This window comes from Myodes glareolus, chromosome 11 (assembly GCF_982192425.1).
Source record: "Myodes glareolus chromosome 11, mMyoGla1.1, whole genome shotgun sequence".
Classification (NCBI taxonomy): Eukaryota; Metazoa; Chordata; class Mammalia; order Rodentia; family Cricetidae; genus Myodes; species Myodes glareolus.
The window spans coordinates 21623052-21648357 of record NC_142036.1 but is presented as its reverse complement, the minus strand read 5'-3'; the positions used below and the strand labels follow the sequence as shown (position 1 = coordinate 21648357).

At 45.0% G+C, this 25306-nt stretch overlaps 1 protein-coding gene across 2 annotated transcripts in view; it reads left to right on the top strand.

The window, feature by feature from the left end:
• The window catches only part of Ak7 (adenylate kinase 7), a 67745-nt gene that overhangs the window by 20871 nt on the left and 21568 nt on the right, over positions 1 to 25306 (top strand). For both annotated transcript variants that reach the window (XM_087911520.1, XM_087911519.1), the window contains exons 6-14: positions 1390 to 1470; positions 3069 to 3157; positions 6567 to 6657; positions 8136 to 8213; positions 8821 to 8970; positions 10995 to 11123; positions 12401 to 12530; positions 22039 to 22167; positions 24239 to 24307. In XM_087911520.1, coding sequence (XP_087767646.1) covers positions 1390 to 1470; positions 3069 to 3157; positions 6567 to 6657; positions 8136 to 8213; positions 8821 to 8970; positions 10995 to 11123; positions 12401 to 12530; positions 22039 to 22167; positions 24239 to 24307 — 946 coding nt within the window. The remainder of the gene's footprint in view (positions 1 to 1389; positions 1471 to 3068; positions 3158 to 6566; positions 6658 to 8135; positions 8214 to 8820; positions 8971 to 10994; positions 11124 to 12400; positions 12531 to 22038; positions 22168 to 24238; positions 24308 to 25306) is intronic.

Genomic DNA, 25306 nt, shown 5'->3' with positions numbered 1-25306 from the left:
TAACAATAAAACTGTGCCCAGATCCCGAACATCACTTTCAATTGGTGATGGATTAGTAGAAAAAAAGCTCTCTCTCTCTCTCTCTCTCTCTCTCTCTCTCTCTCTCTCTCTCTCTCTCATGTGTTTGCAAGTGCGCATGAATCTCCCTCAAGTGAGAATAAATTCCAAATATGATTAAGCCAAGATTTGAAAAATTCTGCTCTAAGCTGGGACATCCTGGACGGTCTGGTCTGTAAGTGAAAGTTTCAGTGGGGCTTAGGGGTGGGGTTTGATGTCTGAGTTCTTGCTAGCATTCTTGACAACCTGGGGACCATCCCCAGCTCTGGAAAGAAATATGTTAGGGAACTGAAACTTCTAGAAGTCGCTGTATCTTTAGGACTTGGACTTCACCGTCAGTACTCCAGAAAACAACAACAACGTCCTAGCCATTCATGGTACAAGGCTCTTTGGGCTTTGAAAATTTTGTTTTGTCTTGTTTTTCAGTGTTTTGTCAGTTTTCCAGGCTGCCATGTCCACTGCATGGACCCAAGTAATCATCCCACCTTGGCCTCCAGAAGCTGGGACTTCAGGCACACACCACCAAGTGGGGCCTGGTTACAACTAGGTATCAAAAGGCCACAATGACTTCTCTGGGCAAAGCAAAGCATCCATACCAATTAAAAGCCTTACATATTCTAAGAAATGGCCAAGAAAAAAAGCCTTGTATAGCCAGGCGGTGGTGGCACACACTTTTAATCCCAGCACTTGGGAAGCAGAGGCAGGCAGATCTCTATGAGTTCGAGGCCGGCCTGGTCTACAGAGTAAGTTCTAGGACAGGCTCCAAAGTTACAGAGCAGCCCTGTCTTGGAGACCTAGGTCTGGGCAATATTGGCTGGCAGCATGCTTGCCCAGCTTGTACAAAGCCTTCGGTTTGATACTCAGCACTGCATAAACTAGGCCTGTAGTCCTGACCCCCAAGAAGAGGTCATCTTCCCCTACATAATGAGTTCAAGGCCAGCCTGGGTTACTTGAGAACCTGCCCGAAAACAAACAAACAAAACCCCCACCTGGTCCTGAGCTGCACAGTGATGTGACCACTCTGGTAGATACTGAAGATCCTTCTAGAAGGACCTGTTTTCATAGCTCCCCTTCCTCTTGCTGCCAGCATGGAGTTCATAGATGTTGATTCACTTTAGTTATTCATTCGCATTCAGTTTCAAGGGTGTTTGGAAACATTTCTGAGTTGTCTGTTCCCCTGCAGGGACCCCGATCCTGTCCTAAGCAGCACCTACGGAGCCCAGAAGACTTGAAAGAGCCTGCAATCGCACCTGTTTGGGTTACGAAGTCTAGGTCTAGCTCAAGATGACTAATAGTATATCAATTCTGTCTTTTTTTTAAAATCCATTTTAGGGCAAAAAGTTTTCAACCTACGTAGTCGCCTCAGGACTTCAGTATGGACTGGAAGGAGGGATCTTACACGCCTTTTTTAAGGTCTGGCTTTTCAATGAACATGTGAACTCTTCTTTTTTAGTTATTAATTTAATTTTACTTTCAGTTAGCTTAAAAAGTAGCAGTTTCCTCGCCCCGTATCCCTGCCCTCACCCTCACTGAAGACCTAAAGCTATGTGGGTTCTTTGTTGTCGTGTATTTGATTTATTATTATTATACATGTATATGTAACATGTGTGTTGGGGCCTGCACATGCCTCAGCTCCAGTGTAGAGGTCAGAGGACAGCTTTGTAGGGTGACTGTATGCCAAGTGTTTCCCTGCAGAACCATCTGGTCAGCCCACTATGTATCTCTCAGAAAGGGTTTTACAGGGCAGATGTGGTGCAGAATACTCATCACCATAGGACTCAGCAGGCAGGGGCAGGAGGATGGAGCGTTTGAGGCCAACCCAGGATATAATGCAAAATCCTATCTCAGGGAAGAAAGAGAAAGAATGAGAGGGTAAAGGAGGGGAGAGAAGAGGGGAGTGAAGAAAAGGGGGGTTCAATTCCCAGTAAGTGGTGGGAAGAGAGAATCAGTTCCCAGAGATTAGCCTGACTTCCATACTTGTGACCTCTCTCTTCCTTTCTCAATCTCTCAATCTCTCTCTCGCTCTCTCTCTCTCTCTCTCTCTCTCTCACACACACACACACACACACACACACACACACTAAAATTTTAAAATGTAAGGAGAAAGCTTATGAGCACATTTGGTTGTATTTTCATAAATTTGCCTTAATAAAAGGTGAAAAAGTTAAAAGAAAAAAAAAAACAGTCACAGAGAAGATTAACCTGGATCTCGGTTATGATCTTGGAGGCAGCATCAGGAAAGCATCCAAACCACAGACCTGACTACCTCACCTGGAGAGTCTGTGGACAAGGAAAGGGGAGTGAGAATGGGTCTTCAGATTCCCCAGGATACATGGAGATGAATGGAGATGGGAGAGAGGTCAAGGAGAGACCCAGGAGGGAAGAAGAGAAACAACAGTGTAGGAGGAGTTTTCCTGTCCTGACCGCCTGCTCCCAGATAGACAGCACAGAGACCTGATAGTATTTTTAAATGTTTGGTCGATAGTTCAGGCTTATTACTAACTAGCTCTTGCATTTCACGTTAACCCATATTTCTTATTTATGCTCTGCCACATGGCGGTACCTTACTAGCACGGCATGTTCATCCCCTACACCCTCTGAATCTGGCTGGAGACTCCTGACTCTGCCCTTCCTCATCCTGTCATTCTCAGTTTGGCTTTCCCACCTAACTTTGTCCTGTCCAGCTATTGGCCAGTCAGCTTGTTTATTAAGCCAATCATAGCGACATATGTTCACACAGTGTCCAGAAGGATCATCCCACAGCAGTCAATGTCAATTGGTGAAGATCCATCCATCGGGAAAGAGAAGGGTCTCCTGTTGGGGTCACATATCGTTAAGTAAGATGAGATCTTAGAGCAAACAAGTAGACTTTTATGGGGCCGGTAGGATGAAAGTTTGAGAGAAAGGGATCCAAGAGGGGCTGGCGGCACTTCTGACTGATGTAGATGTTGGCTGCGAGGGAGAAACATATGCCAGGGCGAACGCTCTCTGCTTGTCTTTCTCTCATTCAGATGGCTTGGCTGGGCGACATTCCTGCACTACCTGTTTTCGGAGATGGATCCAATGTCATTCCAGCCATTCATGTCCTTGATCTAGCAGGGTAAGAGGTCTCCCGGAAGTGTGACTGTTCTCGGTGATTAATATGTGTAATTCATCTTCAAAGTTATAGCACTGAGACCCTCACATATATTGCTGTATTTGTTCTTCATGGCCTCATGCAGAAGGCACTTAGCACCGCCATTTTGAGCCTGATAGGACACTGTCCACCCAAAGTCTCCACACTTCTGGTCACAAGTGGAGCTTCATCTCTTAGGGACTCTGTCAGTAGAAAAACAGCTCTGGAGAAGAGTTTGGGGTGCACATTCTGGGTAACCCATTTCTTCTTCCCTTTGTCTCAGATGAGATGGGTGTCAGTGTCACACCTATTGCCAAAGTTCCAGAAACCAGTAAGCCAACTGTGAGCCTGAAGCCCCAACCTCCTTTGAGACAGGGTCTCACTCTGTAGCTCCCCCTCCTACCTCAGCCTCCCCGCTGTGAGGAATTCAAATCGTATACTAATCTCACAAGGAAATCTGAAAATAGTTTATCCTAAGGCATGGCCTGTGAATGATTCCAGTTCCCCTAAATGAAGGATTGGGCAAGGGAAGAGGCCACATGGAATTTCATGCCTCAGAACAAAGGAAATCACAAATCAACATATTCAGTAAGTATAATGTTCTCAAATTAAACATGTGACAGGAATATCAAAAGCTCCTTCCTAGTCGGGTAATGGTGGCACACACCTTTAATACCAGCACTCAGGAGTTGGAGGCAGGTAGATCTCTGTGAGTTCAAGGCCAGCCTGGTCTACAGAGTGAGTTCCAGGACAGGCACCAAAGCTATACAGAGAAACTCTGTCTCAGAAAAACAAAACTAGATTCCTTGCTATAGTGAGCAGATGTTATCTTATAGTTGCCTTTGCTCTGGGTCGGAAGAAGGCTAGAGATCAGTCAACTCTAACCATGCATTCCATTTCTGGAGGTTTACCTAATAGACACAAGAATCTTAGGATCTAGAGGCTAAAAGGGAAGGGTTGCTTCTCTCCCAAGGGCCTAAAGAAACTTTGGCTCTTGATGTGCAGCATTCCAATCCACAACAGGCCCCACATGGTGCTCACTGCCCAGGGGGGCCATCCACAGGCTCTGAACACAAAGGTGGCCCCTTCTGAGCAGAGCACTTCAGCCTCAGGCTTGACCTGAATTCTCCGCATTCTCCAAGCCTCCCTGCGCATCCAGGTGATGCTGTCCCGAGCAACCGGGTGGTGGCTGGTCCCCCAGGGGCTGGTTCCAGAGGCCCAGATTTTCCCTCTCTCACGGTGGATCATTCTGGATCTCAGAGAAAGTCACACAGATTGAACTTCAGGGCCACAGCTGTGTGGGCCCCTCCACGACCTGAACCTAAATGATTTCTATTATTATTCTGAAAGTAGGGTCCCTGAAATGGTATACATTCCAGACTTGGCAGTACATACATTAAGCCCATCCGGTGGTGCGTTCCTGTGATCCCAGGACGAAGCGTTCTAGACCAGCCTGAGCTACATAGTGAGTTCCAGGCTAACCTGGGCTAGACAGCCTTATCATCTCTTATTCCAGTCCCCTAGCCCCCTCTCCCCCCAAACCACCCAGATTTGCCGCAGTCAGCACGAACTTGAAGAAAGAAGTGTGCAAACGTGCCTTCTCCGCACAGACCTTTCCATTCTGTCAGCGGGTTTTAAAGATGGAAGACCTTTCCCCTTTGACTAGAGGGTGTAGGCTGGCCTCGGAAGGACAATCTCTGCCTCAGCCTCCCCGGGCCTACATGCCACCATGCCCAGTCCAATCTTTTACATTCTTAAGACCAAATACTCCACAGGAGTCCTTAATGTCTCTTTTATTTCTAAAGCTGGAGGACAGTTGGATGTGAGTTGATAAGAAAAATAAATACCCCAGGGCAAGTAAGTTGCCCAGAGAGAAGAAGGGAGACGGGAGAACCCATACACTTGAGTCACCAGCCCTAAATAGCTTACCTTTTTTGGTTTGTTTGTTTGGTTGGTTGGTTTTTAGACAGGGTTTCCCTGTGTAACAGTCCTGGTTATCCTAGGACTCTTGTAGACCAGGCTGGCCTTGAAATCACAGAGATCCACCTGCCTCAGCCTCCCGAGTGCTGGGTTTAAAGGCGTGAGCTACCACCATCTAGTTAATATCTTCCTTATAAGCAGATAGGTTACCGGATGAGTTTTCTTCCTTCTGTTGGCATTATGGAAGGACTTTGAATCCTTTTCAGTAACATTTTCTTTCTTCCTGTGTATTTAGTTGAGCACTATAAATTACTTAGTAAAGAACAGGTAGCTAAATGCTAAAATTTTTGGAGATGTTAATATAAAATAGGTGTGAAATGACCATTCATTATTATTGCTTCTTTTTTCATTTCCAGGGCCAGGGGTAGAACCCAGGCCCAGGCGTGAGCTAGACATGCGCTCTACCATGAGCTGAATGAGCATTTAGAGGCGCACATTTGCATTCCATCATAACGAAGAGGACGCTAACGAGGAGGGTGGAAGGAATGGTGTGCCGCTGCAGTAGACTTCTAATCTGTTGTTTCCAGAAATCACCGATCTGCTCAGACCCCTGCTGTGCCGCTCACCAGAACATGTTATAAAATGGGGACAGTCACAGCAGCTGTCTGACAGGGGTGTTGTGAGGATTCGATGGCAGAGTCTGGTAGCAGCCAGAAGCACTGACAGTCACCAGTTCAGATCTTCTCTGTGTGACTTCCTTAAGACAGCTGCCATATCTTGACTCTGTCTCACTGTGCAAATCACTGACCCCAAACACAGCTGTGAGACTCGCGGGAGCCACTGGGTGGACGAGCCTTTCTGATGAGAGTCGGGGTCAGGTCTTCTTAGAGTTGGGGGGATATACTTAGAAGAGATCAGGTTGTAACTGGGTTAATGGTCATATAATGTCAGTTACTAGGGAGGCTGGGACATGAGGATCAAATGTTCAGGGCCTGCTTAAGCTACAAAGCAAGTATAAGGATAGCCTGTCTCAAAATACATAAAAAGTAGAAACAAAGAGTGCTAGGGAGCTAGTAGGTCAGTGATAGCATGCCTGCTGGCATTTGGAAGGCCTAGAGTTCAACCCCTCATGTCAGAATAATAATAATAATAATAATAATAATAATAATAATAATAAATATGAAACATGAAACAAATAAATAAAAAAATGTAAAAAAGAAAACAGGTTTGGGACCCAAATGTATTTGTCTGCAGACCTGGTTCTGTCACAGGAATTCTTTAGTCTGGGAAATACTGCCTAACATCTTAATCCTCCCTTCATCTGTAGACTGCAGGTAATGGCCCTGCCCGTGATGTTGGTGAACATTAAGTGAGGCCCCTTAGCTAAGGACCAAACACCTGCCTGGCCGTGAGGGTTGAGCTCCGTTTTTCTCATTGTCTTTCCTGTCTGATTATTGTGCCTGTTGCTCAACAGAGTGATCCAGAACGTCATAGACCACATGCCAAAGCTTCACTACCTGGTGGCTGTGGACGAGTCTGTCCACACCCTGGAAGACCTGGTCAAGGTACAGTGGTCTGTGTGCTCATACCCCTGTGACGTAACTTGACTATCTGTACCTCGTAAATGATAGTTACCAACTTCTTTGTGCTAACAGGACATCAGGACACATAAAACAGAATGTCCTTAAACCTCAAACTGACTATGGGGGGCAGGGCTGGAGAGATGACTCAGCGTTTAAGAGCATTGGTTGTTCTTCCAGAGGACTCAGGTTTAATTCCTAGCACCCACGTGGCAGCTTGTCGCTGTCTATAACTCCAGTTCCAGGGGATCTGGCACAGACATACGTGAAATGAATAAAGAAATAAATCTTTTTTTAAAAAAAAACTATTAGCTATAGCTTCAGCTTAAGTGATGGGAAGTCACTACCCAAATGCCCTTTTTCCAGTACGTGCATGCAAGAGAGCAAGAAAGACCACCACTGGGTCCAGGCTGAGGGAACGGAGAGCATCAGGGATACACAAAGGACATACTGAAATCCGTGGACACTGGGCCTACAGGACTGATAGAAACCAGATCACCAAAGCCTCAGGCACTTCTAGGCTTTCTAGACAAGGGTCAGAGAGATCCATATAGCACAGCCGACTCACAACCCAGCTGACTGAGCTGCTGTGGCCTCCTCTGGCCCTTGCTTGGCTTCTCTGTACTCACCATTAAGATTTAGTTCCAGGATCTTTGTCTGTAGCCTTCCTGCCTTCTTTTCATGTTCTTAACCCCTTTTAAAAATATTATTACATTATTTATTATATATTATTCATCACTGCTTGACCAATGACTCTAGTGTATTCCTAGCTAGCTCTTATATCTTAAATTAACCCATTTCTAATAGGTGTATCACCATGTGATTGTGGCCTACCAGTAAGGTTCTGTCCAGCATCCAGCGTCTGTCTCCAGTGGCAGCTACATAACTTCTCCTTAATTCCAGCTATTCCCTCTCTACATCTATCTGCTTGGAATTCCCACCTTGCCCTATTCTGCTCTGCAGTAGGCCCAAAGCAGACTCTATTAACCAATGGTATTCACAGCATACAGAGGGGAAACCCACATCAGGGCTAAGTCCTTTGAGGGATGTGAGCAGCATCCTTAGGTTTCATTTGCTTGTGTGGCCCTTAGCCTGAGTGACTCCATCTTGTTCTGGTGTGTTGGGGCTCAGTGCAGGAGCTCAGTCTGCAACACTGGGCTCCCATTATGGGTGGTGTTTAATAGACAGTAGCATAGACTCCCTTGGCTGAACTGCAAACACCCGCATGACCGTGATCTATGCACATGTCTGTCTCCTTTCTGGAACTTGGTGAACCCTGTGGGCAAAGACCAAAGCCTTATCTTTGCCCCTGGTGTTTTCAGAACCCAGAAGTGAGTAGATGATCTATACTATTTTGAAAATACCTCTTAGTGTGCATGCTTGGTAATATTTATAGTTACTTGAGAAGTTTTATGTAAAGCTTTGTAAGCAAACCAAATAATACCTCTGTTTCTCCTGAACAGTGCATCAGCAAAAATACTGGGCCTGGAAAAATCCAGAAAGTACCCAAAGAGAATGCTTTTCTAACAAAAGACTTGACAGTAAGTATAAAAAATGGTTTTTTTCAAAACCTGTTTCCCTAAATAATATTGAAGGTACTGAATGGGATGGGTGGGCGTTGTGGGTGAGAGAGAATATTTTCCTCTATACTTATTTTTGGGTGGTTAACCATGAGGCTGCATTATTCAAAAAGGTAGATGATAGCTGGTGTGGCACAGAATGCTTGTAATCCCCACATTCAAGAAGTAGAGGCAGGCTTGGGGGTGGTGGCACACCTTTAATCCCAGCACTGGGGAGGCAGAGGCAGGAGGATCTCTGTGAGTTTGAGGTCAGCCTGGTCTACAAAGCAAGTTCTAGGATAGCTAGAGCTGTTACACAGAGAAACCTTGTCTCGAAAAACCAAAAATGAAAAAAGAAAAATAAAGTCTCAGGACTGAGGCTGGAGCTCATTGGTAAAAGAGTAGAGGTAAGACACCCCTCCCCCCCCCCACAATGACGCAGGCATAAATGAACAATAGTTGTTCTGTAAACAGTGCTGACTGGCTTTCTTGTTCAATGAATGGATGCGTTTGTTTGTTTGTTTGTTTATTGGATGTGATTTTTGTCTGATGATAACAAGACCAACCTCTGCTTGCCCCTCCCCGTCAGCAACCATATCTTGACCACTTACTGGTCAACCTGAGGATGGAGGCATTGTTTGTGAAGGAGAATTTCAACATCCGCTGGGTCGCCCAGACAGGGTTTGTGGAGAACATCAGCAGCATCCTCAAAGAGTACAAGCAAAGCCGAGGATTACTGGTAACTATGGCCACTTACTGTTTCAGGTTTCCGATGTCAGCAGTCAGTGGAACTCACTGCCAGGACCTCTATACTGGCAGGAGTGTTTCCATTTTAAAACTTCTGAACAAGGCCTGAAGGGATGGCTCAGCTGTTAAAGGCTAGGCTCACAACCAAAAATATAAGAGTTAGGTTCCCAGCACCCACGGCTGTCCCTCCAGGTACAAAAAACAAAAACAAAAACAAAAAATTAAATTAAAAAAACCTTCTGAGCAAATTGTTCATATTCAACATGCTTCTCCAGTCTTATAGTCTGCAAATATATTGCATTAAAACTTGTGAACCAAACTTAAAATAATTCAAAGTGAACATCAACAATAACAAACTGGTCAATATAAACGAATGAGTAGATTGCTATTCTGTTTTAGTCCTGGATAAAGTCAGCCTGCCCCAGGAGGCAGGATTCACTGTTGGTATACTGGCAAAAAGGTGCACATCAACCTGCTCAGTGGGTAACAGGCTCCGGGTGCTAGTGAGTACACCAAGCCCGTCTAGTGGTCCAGCATTGCCCCTCATCCTGCCTCCATCAGTGTTCGGCATCTTGCTACTTACCTGTCATCCCTCACAATGTGGGACCAGTCACTTAACTCACTGCACTCAGACCCACTCTAGTGTTCATGCTTATCCCATTCTGGGTGTCCCTGACTTTCAAAGTGTGACTGCAAAGTTATAAGCAAAATTATATGATCTTAGGCATATGGATACAGCCAATGGAAATTTCCACCATTGTGGTTCTAAAATATGTCTTGCAAAATGCTAGTTCACAGTTTCACAACTCTTTGTACCATTTTGAAAGAAATGATTATTTGTCATTGATATTTTTCTTTCTGTTTGGTGTAAATATTTACTAACTGCTTATGAATGCCATAGCATCTTCAACATTCAGGCAAGTCTGCCTTCCTTCCTCCTCCCTCCCTTCCTTTCTCTCTTCCTTCCTCCTTCTTATCCTTATTATTTTGTTTTTAAAACAAGATTTTATGCTGTAGCTCAGGCATCCTTGAACTCCTCAAACAGGAAGAAGTAGTGGTTTAACAAAGTGATCAGGAGGCAGAAACAAAATGTTCGCAAGTTCAAGCCCAGGCTGGGCTACATAGTAAGAACTTGTCTGAAATAAATAGATGATACACAGATAGAAAGATAGATAGATAGATAGATAGATAGATAGATAGATAGATAGATAGATAGATAGATAGATAGATAGATATCACTTAAAAAAAATAAGCCGGGCAGTGATGGCGCACACCTTTAATCCCAGCACTCAGGAGGCAGAGGCAGGCAGATCTCTGTGAGTTCGAGGCCAGCCTGGTCTACAAGAGCTAGTTCCGGGACAGGGTCCAAAGCCACAGAGAAACCCTGTCTTGAAAAAACCAAAATAAATAAATAAATAAATGTTAACTTTAAACTATTGAAGATCAAATTCAGAAAGTGATAATGTAAGGCCCTATTTACTGGAACCTAAATTCTTGTGAATGGTCAAGAACCACTGAAACTGGTGACAGGTAAGCCTGGGCACCCTTAGGCATTCCTGGGCATGTGTTTTCTCTCTGTGTTTCTTTTCTATTTGTTTGTTTTTAGACAGGATCTCACATAACACAGTCTGGATTCTCACTCACTATGTAGGTGAGCCTGGCCTAGACTTTTCCTCCTCCCACATGCGAGGACCCCTGGCATGTACCCTCACACCCAGCATCCTGAACATGACTTGTTGAATGTTCTGTTCCTCCCTGGCCCAGCTCAGAGCATAGATACGATTCCATCCTCATGGAGCGAATGACTGTGAGCCACCGGAATAGGAGGCAGATACTTTCAGGATGATGGGGTCGTGAGCCATCACAGTGACAGGGAGTGGAGGCAGAAAGTCTGGAGTCTGTTTGAGCCGCTGAAGTCAGCCTGCAGGGTCCAGAGACATTGGAGAGAGCACAGTCCTGAAATAACGCCCTTCCAGCTTCAGAACCCTAAGACATATATTCCCTGTTCTTTTGTAGCCAATCAAGATCTGCATTCTTGGTCCTCCTGCCGTGGGAAAATCCAGCATCGCCGAAGAATTGGTCAAGTACTACAAACTACATCACATCAAAATAAAGGATGTGATTACAGAAGCCATAGCCAAACTGGTAACATGATCAACTACTTTTATGAGAATCTTTCCAGTTCACAGAATGTGTTCCTGAGTAATAAGCAAGTGACTAATTCAGAATGTCAAAGGAATTTATTATTTTAATTGGACTTTATTGCTGGTCCCCAGGTTATGAAAATGGAGAACCCCACAGGGCTCCCTGTCTTCTGATTGATGGAGGCAGTTGTAGGACTGTCCTTGGAGTTCTGCCTCCAGTCTCTACCAAAGTACATCTCTTTGCTGGATAAAATATTTTCAGTTTAGGTTAGTTTTGTTTTGTTTTTAATCTCATTGTATTTTTCTCAGTCTAGTATCAGGTTATTTGCTATCTTCTTAAAAATAGTTCTATTAGGAATGCTAGAAAACAAGCTATGCTTCCATAAGTAGTTATGAAAGGTCATTTTTTGGGTTGCTAGAGATCGAACCCAGGGCTTTGTACATGCTAAGAGTGTGATGTACCACTCAGCTAAAGGTCTTGATTTTTATAAAATGTGTTTCCTTCAAGTAAAATACAATTGAGGTGCTGGAGAGATAGCTCAGCACTTCAGAACACTTGCTCCTAACCACTTGTGACTCCAGCTCCAGGGGATCCAATGCTGTCTTCTGGCCTCCATGTGTCCCGCACTCATGTGTGCAAACCCACACACAGACACACTCATATACATGTAATTGGAAGTGGTCATGTAAGTCTTTAATACCAGCACTTTGGAGGCAGAGGCAAGAGGATCTTCTCTGAGTTCTAGGAAATTCTGGTCTATAGAGTGAGATCCAGGACATCCTGGTCTACAGAGATCCAGGACAGCCAGGACTACACAGAAAAAAACCTGTCTTGAAAAAATAAATAAATAACCACCCCCACAAATGGTGGTGCGTGCCTTAATACCAAATGATGTGGAAACAAAGGCAGGTAGGTCTCTGTGAGTTCAAGGCCTCCATGTCAGCTAGGACTAGATAGTGAGGCCCTGACTCAAATAAAATTTTTTTTGAAAAAAAAATAGAAAGAGAGAGAGAGAGAAGAGAGAGAAGACATAATCTAGTACCTTAGAGAATTGCTGGCTCCTAAGCAATTGTGGAGTTAACACTGAATATACTATTCTCTTCTTAAAAATAGAGCTAAGGAAAGCCTTAAGGCCCTTATCCATCTTGGTAGATACACACATCCTGCAGGCTTTAGCATGATGTCTGTTACTAGGTACACTCCCCACTGAGACTTTCTCCAGGATCACTGGTCAGACTGTTGGGCACAGTCAGCTTGGTTATCCATGTGGCATACAGGAGGCGATTGTTGCACCCAAGGATACCTTGGAAGGAGAAGAGGAAGGTGAAGAGGAGGAAGAAGAGGAGAATGTGGAGGATGCCCAGGAGCTCCTGGATGGCATCAAGGAAAGCATGGAGCAGAATGCAGGTGATGCACAGAGCCAAAGGGGCAAGTCTGTGCCAGGCTGGCATGGCAGCTGCCTTGGGTTTCTGTCTGGTTATAAAATACTGCCTGTGAGCTGGAAAGATGGTTCGGTGGTCAGGAGCTTTGGCTGCTTTTCAGGACCCCGGTTTGGGTCCCAGCACCCATACATAAGTATCACTCCTGTAACTCCTGTTCCAGGGCACCTGATAGCTTCCTCTGGACTCCACACGTAGTGCCCTCACAGGCCCAAATGCACACTCAGATGCACACATATAAATAAAAGAAAATAAACTGTTCCCTTTAAGCTGCCTGTTTGCAAAAGTAAAGTGCTATCGAAAATACAGTAATAATAAGTTTAATTCATAGTCTCATCTCTCAGAAAAAAAACTTATTTTTAATATTTTGGCGACTATATGATAATTTCCTAATTTAAAAAAAAATCAGGAGTTGGCAGCATAGCTCTGTGAGAGAGTACTTTCTTAGTGTTCATAAAGCCTTTGGTGTGAGCCGCAGCATCACCAAAACAGGATCCTTCTTTAACTCAGGGATTCCAGCATCGTACACAAACCAAGCTAAGTGCGGCCAGTGGTTGGGGCTCCCACCCTGTCCGGCTCTCAAGTGGCTTTCTTGTTGTCCTCCTCCTTCTGCTCTCACTCGTGGCTCTTTCTGGTGCTCCAGGGTTGGGTGGTGCTAAGAGAAGACTAGGTGAGAGGCACATGGCATCCTCAGATGGCAGAATGTGCTGGAAGCATCTGATCGTCTCCCTGTGGCCTTCCAGGAGCCAAGACCCATCCCCTGTGTATCCCAGGGCACCGGACCTGACTGCCCTCCTTGGTCCTCTAGGGCAGCGCTTATCAACTGCCCTAAGGTGCAACCCTTTAATACAGTTCCTCATGTTGTGGTCACCCTCACCCATAAAGCTATTTTCATTGCTACTTCATAACAGTGATTTTGCTACTGAAATGAATTGTATTTTATTTATTTATTTATTAAAAATTTCCACCTCCTCCCTGCCTCCTTTTCCCCTCCCCCTCCCTCTCTAGTCCTAAGAGCAGTCAGGGTTCCCTGCCCCGTGGGAAGTCCAAGGTCCTCCCCCCTCCATCCAGGTCTATAAAGGTGAGCATCCAAACAAACCAGGCTCCCACAAAGTCAGTCCATGCAGTAGAATCAAAACCCAGTGCCATTGTCCTTGGCTTCTCAGTCAGCCTTCATTGCCAGCCACATTCAGAGGGTCCAGTTTGATCACATGCTCCATCACTCCCAGTCCAGCTGGCCTTGGTGAGCTCCCATTAGATCAGTCCCACCAGATCAAAAATGAATTGTAATGTAAATATCTGATATACAGGATATCTGATATGTGACCCCTGTGAAAGGGTCTTTCAACTCTCAAAGGGGTCACAACCCACAAGTTGAGAACCATGGCTGTAGAGATTTTCTCTGTAATACCACACCTTTGGTCCCAAGATGGATATGGGCATCTTATCCTCAACCTACAGGATGAGTCAAAATGATTTTTGTACTGCTTTGCTTTGATGTTTTGAGATAGGGTCTGTCTGTATAGCCCAGGCTATCCTCAAATATGTGATTCTTATGCCATGGCCTCTCTCTGTTGGCACCCAATACACACCCCCACTTCTATGAAGTTAGAATTATCTTGTCTTCTCTCGCTCTAGGAAGATCTTTGTTAATTTGTCAAGCATAATGGTGGGTTTTAAATGTCAACATGGTACAGCCTAGAGTCACCTAGGATGAGAGTCCTGTTGAGGGATTCCCTCCATCAGGTTGGATTGTGGGTGAAGGTACCCTAGCACTTCGGGGTACTCCCCTCTGGACCCTGGATTACACGCAGACCACTCCCAAACACCGATTTCCAAGCAAAAATCAAATGCAAAGGGATCCTTTGTGAAGCAAGGCGAAAAGACAAGGTGATCGAGTCTGAACTGGGCAGAAACAGCAGCAAATAGATTTGCAAGTGTTAAATTTTTTTTTGTTTTGTCTTTTTGTTTTTCGAAGCAGGGTTTTTCTTTAGCTTTGGAGCCTGTCCTGGAACTCACTCTGTAGACCAGGCTGTCCTCGAACTCACAGAGATCCACCTGCCTCTGCCTCCTGAGTTCTGGGATTAAGGGCATGCGCCACCACCGCCCAGCACAAGTGTTAAATTTAAGAGGAAAAAGGGGGGAGATCCATGTAAGAATGAGGTAGGACGAGTTGGTAAATTCTGATTGGGTATGCTGATTAGGTTAGTCAAAATAATGTATTTTGGTTGCTGGATCTTGATAGTTTGTTAGTTGGGCCCTGGTGATCAGTCTCAGGAATGTGTCAGTGGTTAAATAAGGGAATAGGTCTTGGTGGCTAGCTTTAGGAATGTAATCTAACAGTTTAGCAAGCAGGGAAAAGGTAAAAGGCAAAACCTGCGGGCACCATGTTTGTTATGCTCGGGCCTGCTAGAGCCTTTTAGTGGGTATGTCTGTGGGAGATTGTCTTGTGTACTAAATGCTATGGGGAGATTCAGTCGTCCCTGATGGCATCAGTCACTTACTTAGGCAAGGGATTCAGGCTGTATAAGCATAGAGAGAGGTAGGGACTAGCAAGCCTGCATTCACTTCTCTCTGCTCCTGACAGTGGTGGATGTTCTTGCTACTTTGGTTTCCCTGCGATGATGGGCTGTAAACCTGGAACCATAAACCATATCCCCCTAAGTTGCTTTGGCTTTGTTAGTCTATCACGGCAACAGAAATGAAACCAGGATGTCAAGTTTGTCCAAAATTCCCTTTTGTCTGTGTTTGCTTGAACTGAGAACATGAACCTTGAGTATGTTTGAACAAAACAAGACCTTTGAACCCTCTGTAGAGACAGGTGTCCAGAACACCTGGGAGCTTGCTCTTCTCTCACATGACCCGTCTCAGTCCCAAGATCTCCAGGAACACAAGTTTCCCAGCCCCACAGGGAGGTACCTCAAGGCCCCGGGCGTAGCTCCCACCTCATCTGCCCTCAGCCAGGGTGCCTTAGTCACGGATTCTTTTTTGTTTGTTTTGTTTTTTGAGACAGGGTTTCTCTGTGTAGCCCTGTCTGTCCTGAAACTTACTATGTAGACCAGGCTGACCTCGAACTCAGAGATGCACCTGTCTCTGCCTCCCAAGTGCTGGAATTAAAGGTGTGCACCACCACTGCGGGCTCCAAAGCTACACAGAGCAACCCCTCTTGAAAAAAAAACAAAAGGACAAATGTTCACACTTGTGTCCATTGCGTATCGTCCCTGTTCACAGGATACTGGAGAATCATGTCTAGCATCTACTTTTAAACCCCATTTTAGTAATTATGAATGTGGATTCATAGTAACATTTTAATTACTACTAATATTGAAAAAGATAGACTGAAAATTAAAAAGAAGAAACCCAGGGTAGTAATTTAAAAGCTGAGTCCAGTAGTTGGGCTTCACTTCTTCCTTCCTTCCTTCCTTCCTTCTTTCCTTCTTTCCTTCCTTCCTTCCTTCCTTCCTTCCTTCCTTCCTTCTTTCCTTTTTTGAGACAGGGTTTATTTGTGTAGCCCTGGTTGTCCTGGAACTCTCTCTGCAGACAAGGCTGGCCTTGAACTCACAGAGATCCACTTGCCTCTGCCTTCAGAGTGCTAGGATTAAAGACGTGCACTACCACTACCTAACTTCATTTGTTCATTTTAAAGTAGACAGGTCCAGTTATCATGGAAAACAGTGTGGGATTCCTAACATAATGAAGAATAGATGGGCAGGTACAGTGGCTCACACCTATAATGTAGCACTGGGGAGGCTGAAGAAGAAGAGTTGTGAGTTCCAGGTCAGCCTGGGATAAACAAAGAGACCCTGTCTAAAAAAAACAAAAGGGGGTGTGATGGGGTGTCCAGTGAGAAGGCTCAGTTGGTACAATTGCCTGCTGTATAAACATGAGGTCCTGACTTCTAATGCCTGGCACACATCCCTAACCCAGCACTAGGGAGCTGGGGACAGATGGGTCCTTCGAGCTGATTGGCCAGCCAGCTACCCAAATCAGGGAGCTCCAGGTTCAGTGAGAGAGTCTGTCTTAAAATATAAGGGGGAAAGTGGGGCATGATAGTATATATCTTTAATTCCAGCACTCAGGAGACAGAGATAGGCAGATCTCTGTGAATTCAAGGTCAGCCTGGTCTACATAGTGAGTTTCAGGACAGCCAGAGCTGTTACACAGAGAAACCTTGTCTTGAAAAACCAAAATAAAAATGACTAAATAATAAATAAATAAAGTCAAATACAGAGAGAAAAATATTAAAGAGAAGAGAGGATAGAGGTAGGTGGGAGAGTTGGATCAAAAGACACAAAATGAGGGGAACTAGAGTGGTGGTTCAGTGGTTAAGAGCATTGCCTGTTCTCGCAGAGGACCTGGGTTCAATTCCCAGCACTCGCATGGTGACTCACAACCATCCATAGCTCTGGCTCCAGGGGATCTGACACCTTCTTCCTACCTCCACAGGCACCGAACACATATGTGGTACACACACAGGAAAAAAACACCCATACACATGAAATAAAAATAAATATTCTTTAAGTTAAAAAAAAAAACCTTAAATGTGAGTTACAGATGATTGTGCATTGCTATGTGGCTGCTGGGAATCAAAAACCAGGATTCTCTGAAGAGCAGCCAGTACTCTTAACTAATGCGCATCTCTCCAGCCCCCAAAATAAAAGTTATTTTTGGTTTTGTTTTAAAGTACAAAATGACAGATATGTAGGGAGTCAAGTACGATATGCAAATTAAAGTTAATGTTCTATTTGAAATATTTTTTTTGTGTGTGTGGTTTTTCTAGACAGGGCTTCTCTGTAGCTTTGGAGCCTGTCCTGGAACTAGCTCTACTAGACCAGGCTGGCCTCGAACTCACAGAGATCCACCTAGTTCTGCTTCCTGAGTGTCACCACCGCCCGGCCTTGAACTGTTTGCTAAGCAGATTTTGACTATTCTAGTCACAAGTAACTGCGATGAGAGACGGTTTGTCTGCTCTATGGTAACCATCCTGTTTCCTGCATGCTTCCCACGTACTGTGCTGTGCCCCACATGTCTACACAGTAACATTCATCCATGAACAAATAAACATAAAGGGACAGCCCCGAGTCTCAGACAGAGCTCAACATTGGTCAAAGGTCGTGGTTTATCTCTAGGGAGGTCACAGTTGTCTAGAGAAAGGCGTCTTAGTATGCCTTTCCATATCACTTTTCTATTGCTCTGACGAAACACCATGACCAAGGCAACTTGTAATTTACTTGGATTTATGGTTCCAGAGGGATAAGAGTCCATCGTGGCAGGGAGGCATTGGCAGCAAGCAGGAAGTGGAGAGCTTCCATCTTCCATTCCAACCCTGAAGCAGAACTCGAGCGGGAAGTGGGGTGAGACTATAAACCCTCAATGTCCATGCTCCAGTTATGGACACCATTCAACAAAACTGCACCCCCAAAAGCTGCCACAGCCCCCTAAACAGCACCTCCAGCTGGGGAGCAAGGGCTCAAACATCCACGCCCGTGGGAGACATTCCTTGCTCAAACCACTGCACCGGCCACGGTTCTCTTACTCCACAATGACCCAAAGCTGCTATAGGAACCCCTTTCTCCCACACTGGACACACCTCTCCCAACTCAGTAGAGGGCAATGACAACCTGCAGTGTTTAAAACAAACCAGGCAAGTAGGCTAGGTTCTCAGGTATCTGTAACCCCAGCGCTGGTGAAGGGAGCAGAGGATGGAGACAGGAGGGTAGCTGGAGCTTGCTGACCCTCCGCTTACTCCAGGTCCAGTGAGAGACCCTGTCTCAAGGGAATAAAGTGGAGAGTGACCAGGACACCTGCGTCCTCCTCTGGGCTCTGTATATGCACAGGTATGCCCACCAGTGCACATATGCTCTCACACGCACATACATACACGCACACATACGCATGCACTTTCATACATACCAAAGAGAAATAAGTAAGTAAACGTACCCTCTTCGGGCGGTAGGAGCACACGCCTTTAATACCAGTACTTTGGAGGCAGAGGCAAGTGGATCTCTGTGAGTTCAAGGCCAGCCTGGTCTACAGAAAGAGTTCCAGGACAACCAGGGCTACACAAAGAAACCCTGTCTCAAAAAAACCAATAAATAAATAAATCCTCTAGAAAATGAAAACTGTTTAAATAAAGTCTGTGTTCAAATATTAGTAAGTCCTTTGACTTTTGAAGTTTGGGCTTATTTCTTTATATTTCTTTGTACCACTGCAAACCACACAGGACAGTTGTGTTGACCATTATTTAGAATTTGGCTATGCTAATCAATACCTTTGACTTCTTTTGTTTCTCTCAGCATGACACTCTGAAGCACAAGATTTTCTGGATCTTTACTACCTAGTGAACTGTGTAGCACAGAAAGGTAGAAGAAAGGAGAGTGTTTGGCTTTCTTTTGGTTTGCTTTACTCTTACATATTTTCTTTGTTCATGATGACTCAGGGTCTCATGTAGACAAGATTGGCCTCAAACTGGCTACATAGTAAAGAATGTCCTTAAACTCCTGATCCTCCTGTCCCTTGCTCCTGAGTTCTGGGATTGCCATCATGTTCTGTATTGTGGTGCTGGGGATCAAATGTGGAGTCTACTGTATGCTGGGCAAACACGTTATCAAATGGACTATAGCCTCATTCTTAATTAGAATTGTTGACACATAGGTTTTTGAGACGTGTGTGTGTGTGTGTGTGTGTGTGTGTGTGTGTGTGTGTGTGTGTGGTGAAGGCTGACCTGGAACTCACTATGTAGCCCAGACTGGACTCAAACTCATGATTCTCCTGCCTCAGCTTCTTCCCACACCCAAAGGCCTCTGACACAACACCCAGTTTGAGAGATCGCTTTGTTTTCTTTTGTTTTTTCGAGACAGGGTTTCTCTGTGTAGCTTGGGTGACTATCCTGAAACTCACTCTGTAGACCAGGCTAGCCTCAAATTCACAGAGATCCTCCTGCCTCTGTCTCCCAAGTGCTGGCATTACAGGCGTGCGCCACAACTGCCTGGTCATTGAGAGATATTTTAGTGAGCTCATTATATTGTCGCTAGTAGAATGATAACTGAATGAAAAAAAATAAAAACAGAAGACATGACTGCTCCTGGGTATGGTGGAGAAGGCTTATTGTCGGTAACAGGGAGAGCACAGTTAGAGGCAGGGACATCCGGGAGAGCCCAGAGCGAACAGACTGGGAGCCTGGCCACATAAGGAGATGGGGGAGGGGAGAGCCAGGAGACCAGGACAGTAAACGCCTCTGGAATCGGTATAAACCAAAATGGCTGAATTATACAGGGAAGGGCAACTGAGGGAAGAGCAGCCCAGCCCTGGGCTAGAGAGTTTAAGGTAGAGGATGGGCTATGCCAGCCAAACCCTGTAACAGGTAGGGCCTGAGGGATGTCAGTGGTCAGGTCTGCTTTGAGATATATATAAAATTGTTGTTGTTGTTGTTGTTCGTTTTTCGAGACAGAGTTTCTCAGTAGCTATGGAGCCAGTCCAGGCTGACCTCGAACTCACAGAGATCCTCCTGCCTCTATCTCCCGAGTACTGGCATTAAAGGCGTGCACCATCACTGCCCGGCCTGCTTTGATATATTAAATAGGTACATCAGTTAGTTTGTCCTGGGTTTGAGATATAGCAATAGGAAGTGGCCCCAAACTATTTCTTTTACAACATAGACTCCTTGGTGAGTCAGTCGAAGGTGCCATATGTGCCCTGGGAAAGTCTCTGGGGGCTTGCCAGACTGGCACGGCCGTACGTCCTCGTCAAGCCGTGGACAGACGGGCTGTGCCTGAATGTGAACACTGCCGTGGGATGGTAGCTGGCTGGGGAAGAGCTGCGGCACACTGTTGCTTAGCCGCCAAGCCTACTGTAGAGCAAAGACTTCCTGTCACTCTTTGATACCTAACAGTTCCAGGAACTCTGGGCTGGGACTAAAGACAGAACTGACCAAAGGGCATAGGTCAGAAATGGGGCCTAGAGAAGAGGATGTGGGGGTTGGGGTGAGCACATTCTGACTTCAGCTTTATTTTTCTTTAAATACTAATTGTATTATTATTCAGGGTTCTGGGGCTCAATCCAGGCTCTTCCTCACTTGATGCCTGGCAGGCGCTATAAAGCTCCAGCCCCAGCCCTTTCCAAAGCCTGTGAAAGTCAGCTTGAGTTTGCTGTTCAGATCTAGCAAATATTTATTGCACACCTACTTTTGCTGAGGAGGGGTAGGGTGAGGGCATTGTAAAGCCCAGGGCCTTGCCTTGCTAACACATATCCTACCATTGTTACAGCCTCAGCCTAAGTTACAGCCTCCAGCCAAAGCACATTCTTTCTTTCATTTTCTTTTCTCTTCTCTTCTCTTCTCTTCTCTTCTCTTCTCTTCTCTTCTCTTCTCTTCTCTTCCTTCCTTCCTTCCTTCCTTCCTTCCTTCTTTCTTTCTTCCTTTCTTTCTTTTTGGAGTGGGAGGAGGGGTTTCAAGACAGGGTTTCTTTCTGTAGCTTTGGCTGTCCTGGAACTCTCTCTGTAGACCAGGCTGGCCTCGAATTCACAGAGGTCCACCTGCCTTCCGAGTACTGGAATTAAAGGCATGTGCCACCACTGCTTGGCTAGTAAAATCATTGAACACTGCCTCACTCAACTCACACAAAGGAAGCATTTATTACTATGTATTAAGGTATAATTTGAAAGCAGAACTGAGGTGCAGTGGAATGGCTCAGGCGGTAAAGGCACCTGCTGCCAAGCTTTGCGGCCTGAGTTCTATCTCCTCTAGGACCCGCATGGTAGTAGGAGAGACCTGGCGGCCACAATTGTCCTCTGACCTCAGCATGCACCACATGGCATGTGTGTATCACACACACCCACTAAGTAAATAAGATGTAATAATGATGATGATGATAATGATGATGAAGGGGACTGGAGAGAGGACTAGACATTTTAGAGTCATCTTTGAAGAGGTTCGCAGCACACTGGGCAGCTTACAACCACCTGTTTAACTCCAGCTCCAGGAGACCCAACACCTTCTCCTGTCCTCAAAGGAAACCTGTATACATTTGACACACACAGACACACATGCTCAGGCACACACACACGTGCACGCACACACACACACACGCACACACATGCACACACGGAGACATACATTAAAAATAAAAGTAAACCCAGAGGAAATTGTGCAAGCAGGCAGGACTTGATGCTACAGGACTTGATGCTAGTCCACTCGCTCAGCTTCCTTAAGTGGTTGCACAGGCTTCCCGAGTGCGTGTGGCACCGCCTACACTTGCTCTTCCTTGTAGACCAGTTCACTGCTACTTTAAATATGCACTGAAACACAGTGTGCTCAAAAATCAAACAACAGCGTTTGTTTTTAACCTTAAGGGCAAAATGAAAGAGCCTTCAATAACATTTTTGCCTACACCACAGTTCCCAGATGAGTTTAGAGCATTTGCCCTTGTGCAGATCGTGTGTTATGGTAACATATACATATGCATTTTTTTTAAAATCAGGTCGGCTAGAAGATCAATATATAATTCGATTTATGAAAGAAAAGCTCAAATCTATGCCTTGTAGGAACCAAGGTTACATTTTGGATGGATTCCCAAAGACCTATGATCAAGCAAAAGACCTGTTCAACCGTAAGTGTGGTCTCTGTTCTGCGCGTTCACACTCTCAGAAGTTGGAACCACAGTATTCTGTTTGTTTTCTTGAGTCTGTGGGTTTTTGCTTGTTTTTTTGTTTGTTTGTTTGTTTTTCAAGAGAGGGTTTCTCTGTGTAACAGCTCTGGCTGTCCTGGAACTTGCTTTGTAGACCAGGCTGGCCTCGAACTCACGGATCTGCCTGCCTCCACAAACCAAGTGCTGGGATTAAAAGCGTGCACCTCTTCCACCTGGGTAAATCTGGGATCTGTGTTTTTAATTACTTTGTTTTTATTTATTTATTTTGCATTTTTTATTTGTTTTTTATAGCAAGTGTAGGGTTTCTCTGTAGTTTTGGAGCCTATCTTGGAACTAGCTCTTGTAGACCAGGCTGGCCTCAAACTCACAGAGATCCTCTTGCCTCTGCCCTATTTTGCATTCTTACTGTTTGGATAAATGCCTTACTTTTGTGTTGGTTTATTTTGTTTTTGTTTTTGAGGACAGGGTTTCTCCCTGTAGCCCTGGTTGTTCTTGAACTCACAGAGATCCACTTGCCTCTTCCTGCTGAATGCTGGGATTAAAGGTGTGAGCCAACACCTCCTGTCTGTTTTTCTTTTTCTTCAACAAGGTCTCATGTAACCCAGACTGGCCTCAAACTCACTGCATAGCAGAGGGTGGTCTTGAACTTCTGACCCTCCTGCCTCCGCCTCAGGTACTAGGATTATGTCTTGCTTGACTTAAACTCTCCACCCATTAGTTAGAAATTGTCCCTTAGAAACTGTCTCTTTCCCTTTATCCTTTGTCCCTGACAACCACCATTCCAGTTTTATTCTGTGAGTTTGAGTGTTCCGGGCCCCACCTAAATGGGAAATCAAACACTGCTTGTTTTGTGACTGTCATATTTCATTTAGCACAATAGCCTCAGGTCTGTCCATGCTATCAGCCTTCTTTTCAAAAAAAAATAATTTATTTAATTTTTTTATGTGCATTGATGTGAGGATGCCAGATCCCCTAGAACTGGAGTTACGGAGAGCAGTGAGCTGCCATATGGGTGCTGGGAATTGAACTCAAGTCCTCTGCGAGAGCAGCCAGTGCTCTTAACCATTGAGCCATCTCTCCAGTCCTTGCCAGCCTTCCGTTTTAAGTCAGAATAGTATGTCGTTGTCTATAAGTGCCACGGGTTTTTTGTTTTTTGTTTGTTTTTGTTGTTGTTTTTGTTTTTTTTTGGGGGGGAGGGGGTTCGAGACAGGGTTTCTCTGTAGTCTTGGAACCTGTCCTGGAACTAGCTCTTGTAGACCAGGCTGACCTCAAACTCATAGAGATCTGCCTGCCTCTTTCTCCTGAGTGATGGGATTAAAGGCATGCACCACCACCGCCTGGCCATGGGTTTTTTCTTTTTTTATTGATTTGTCTGTCAATAAGTATTTGAGTTATGAGATTACTTCTAAGCTCAATATTCTCTTTATGACTGGTGTCCATTAATCAATTTGCTAGTTAAAATATGCCAGCTGGGGAGACAGCTCAGTCCTAAACTGCCTGCCATGCCACATAAGCATGAGAACCTAGGGTTAATGCTCAACACCCAACTGGGCATGTTGACCTGTGCCTAAAACCCTGCCACCAGGGGTATAGAGACCTCTGGAGGCTGATGACCAGCCAGGAGCCAAATCAGTGAATACTACACTCCTTGAAAGCCCCTGTCCCCCCAAATAAGGTAAGGGATAACTGAATAATTACCACATACGTATACACACAGCAGCACACATGTATACACACATAAGAACGTATGCACATAATATGACATCTGAAGCCAGGTTTGCATGTATATGCCTGTAATCTCAGTACTGGAGAGAATAGGCAGGAAGTTTGCAAGTTTAAGGCTAGCCTGAGCTACGCCGTGAGTGGTTGAGGCAGGAGAATCTCTGTGAACTCAAGTCAAGCCTGTGCTACAAAGTGAACTTTGTCTCAACAAGCCAAAAATGTTTTTCTAATTAAAAAACAATATTTGTATTTTTACTATGACCCTTAGTAATATGTTAAAAATCATAACTGTATATTTTTGTTTTATTAGAGGAAGATGAAGAGGAAGAAGAAGAAATCCGAGGCAAAATGTTTCCCCATGATAGATTAATTATACCTGGTGAGTTGAAAATATTTTTTCAAGGTCACATTTAAGTGTGTGTGTGTGTAAGAGAGAGAGAGAGAGACAGACAGACAGACAGACAGACAGGCAGAGAGACAGAGAGAGAGAGAGGGAGGGAGGGAGGGAGAGGAGAGGGAGAGAACTTTGGGTATGTGCAGACATACACATGTACACACATGTGTATGTACCTGTGAGAACAGAGGTCAACTTTAGGTAACATTTTCAGGAACTATCACCTTGTTTTATAAGATAGAGCCTCTCATCAAACCTGGCACTTGCCAATTCAGCTAGGTTGTCTGGCCAGTGACCCAAGGGATCCTCCTGCCTCCACCTCCCCAGTACTTCCAAGTGTATGACCCCATATCAGTGGGTACTGGGGATTGAACTCAGGTCCTCGTGCCTGTCCTCAAGGACTTCACCCACAGAGCCACCTCTTCAGCCTCTCCAAGGACACATTTAGGGGATGTTATTCAATCTCTTTAAGCTGTACAACCTTTTACTTTTATTTTTGTCCTTTTGTTTTTTGAGACAGGGTTTCTATATATGACAGCCCTGACTGTCCTGGAACTTGCTTTGTAGACCAGGCTGGTCTTGAACTCATAGAGATCCACCTACCTATGACTTTCAAGTGCTGTAATTAAAGATGTGTGCCACTACCACCTGGCAAGAATTTCTTTTTAAGAATTACTTTCTTCTTCATGATACCTATATGTATGTCTCTCTACGACATGTACAATCTATGACATGTAGAGTCTATGTAGCCCTGGTTGTCATATAACTTGAACTGTAGACCAGACTGGCCTTGAACTCACAGAGATTTGCCTCTGCCTCTCAAGCCCTGGAATTAAAGGTGTGAGCCACCACACCTGGCCCAACAAGCATTCTTGATCACTGAGAAATTACTCTTGCTCAGGGATGGGTATTTGGGACTCTGAAACCGGCGGCAGAAACATGAAATGCCTAAAAGATGGGTTTTCTCAATTATCTCCTTCATGT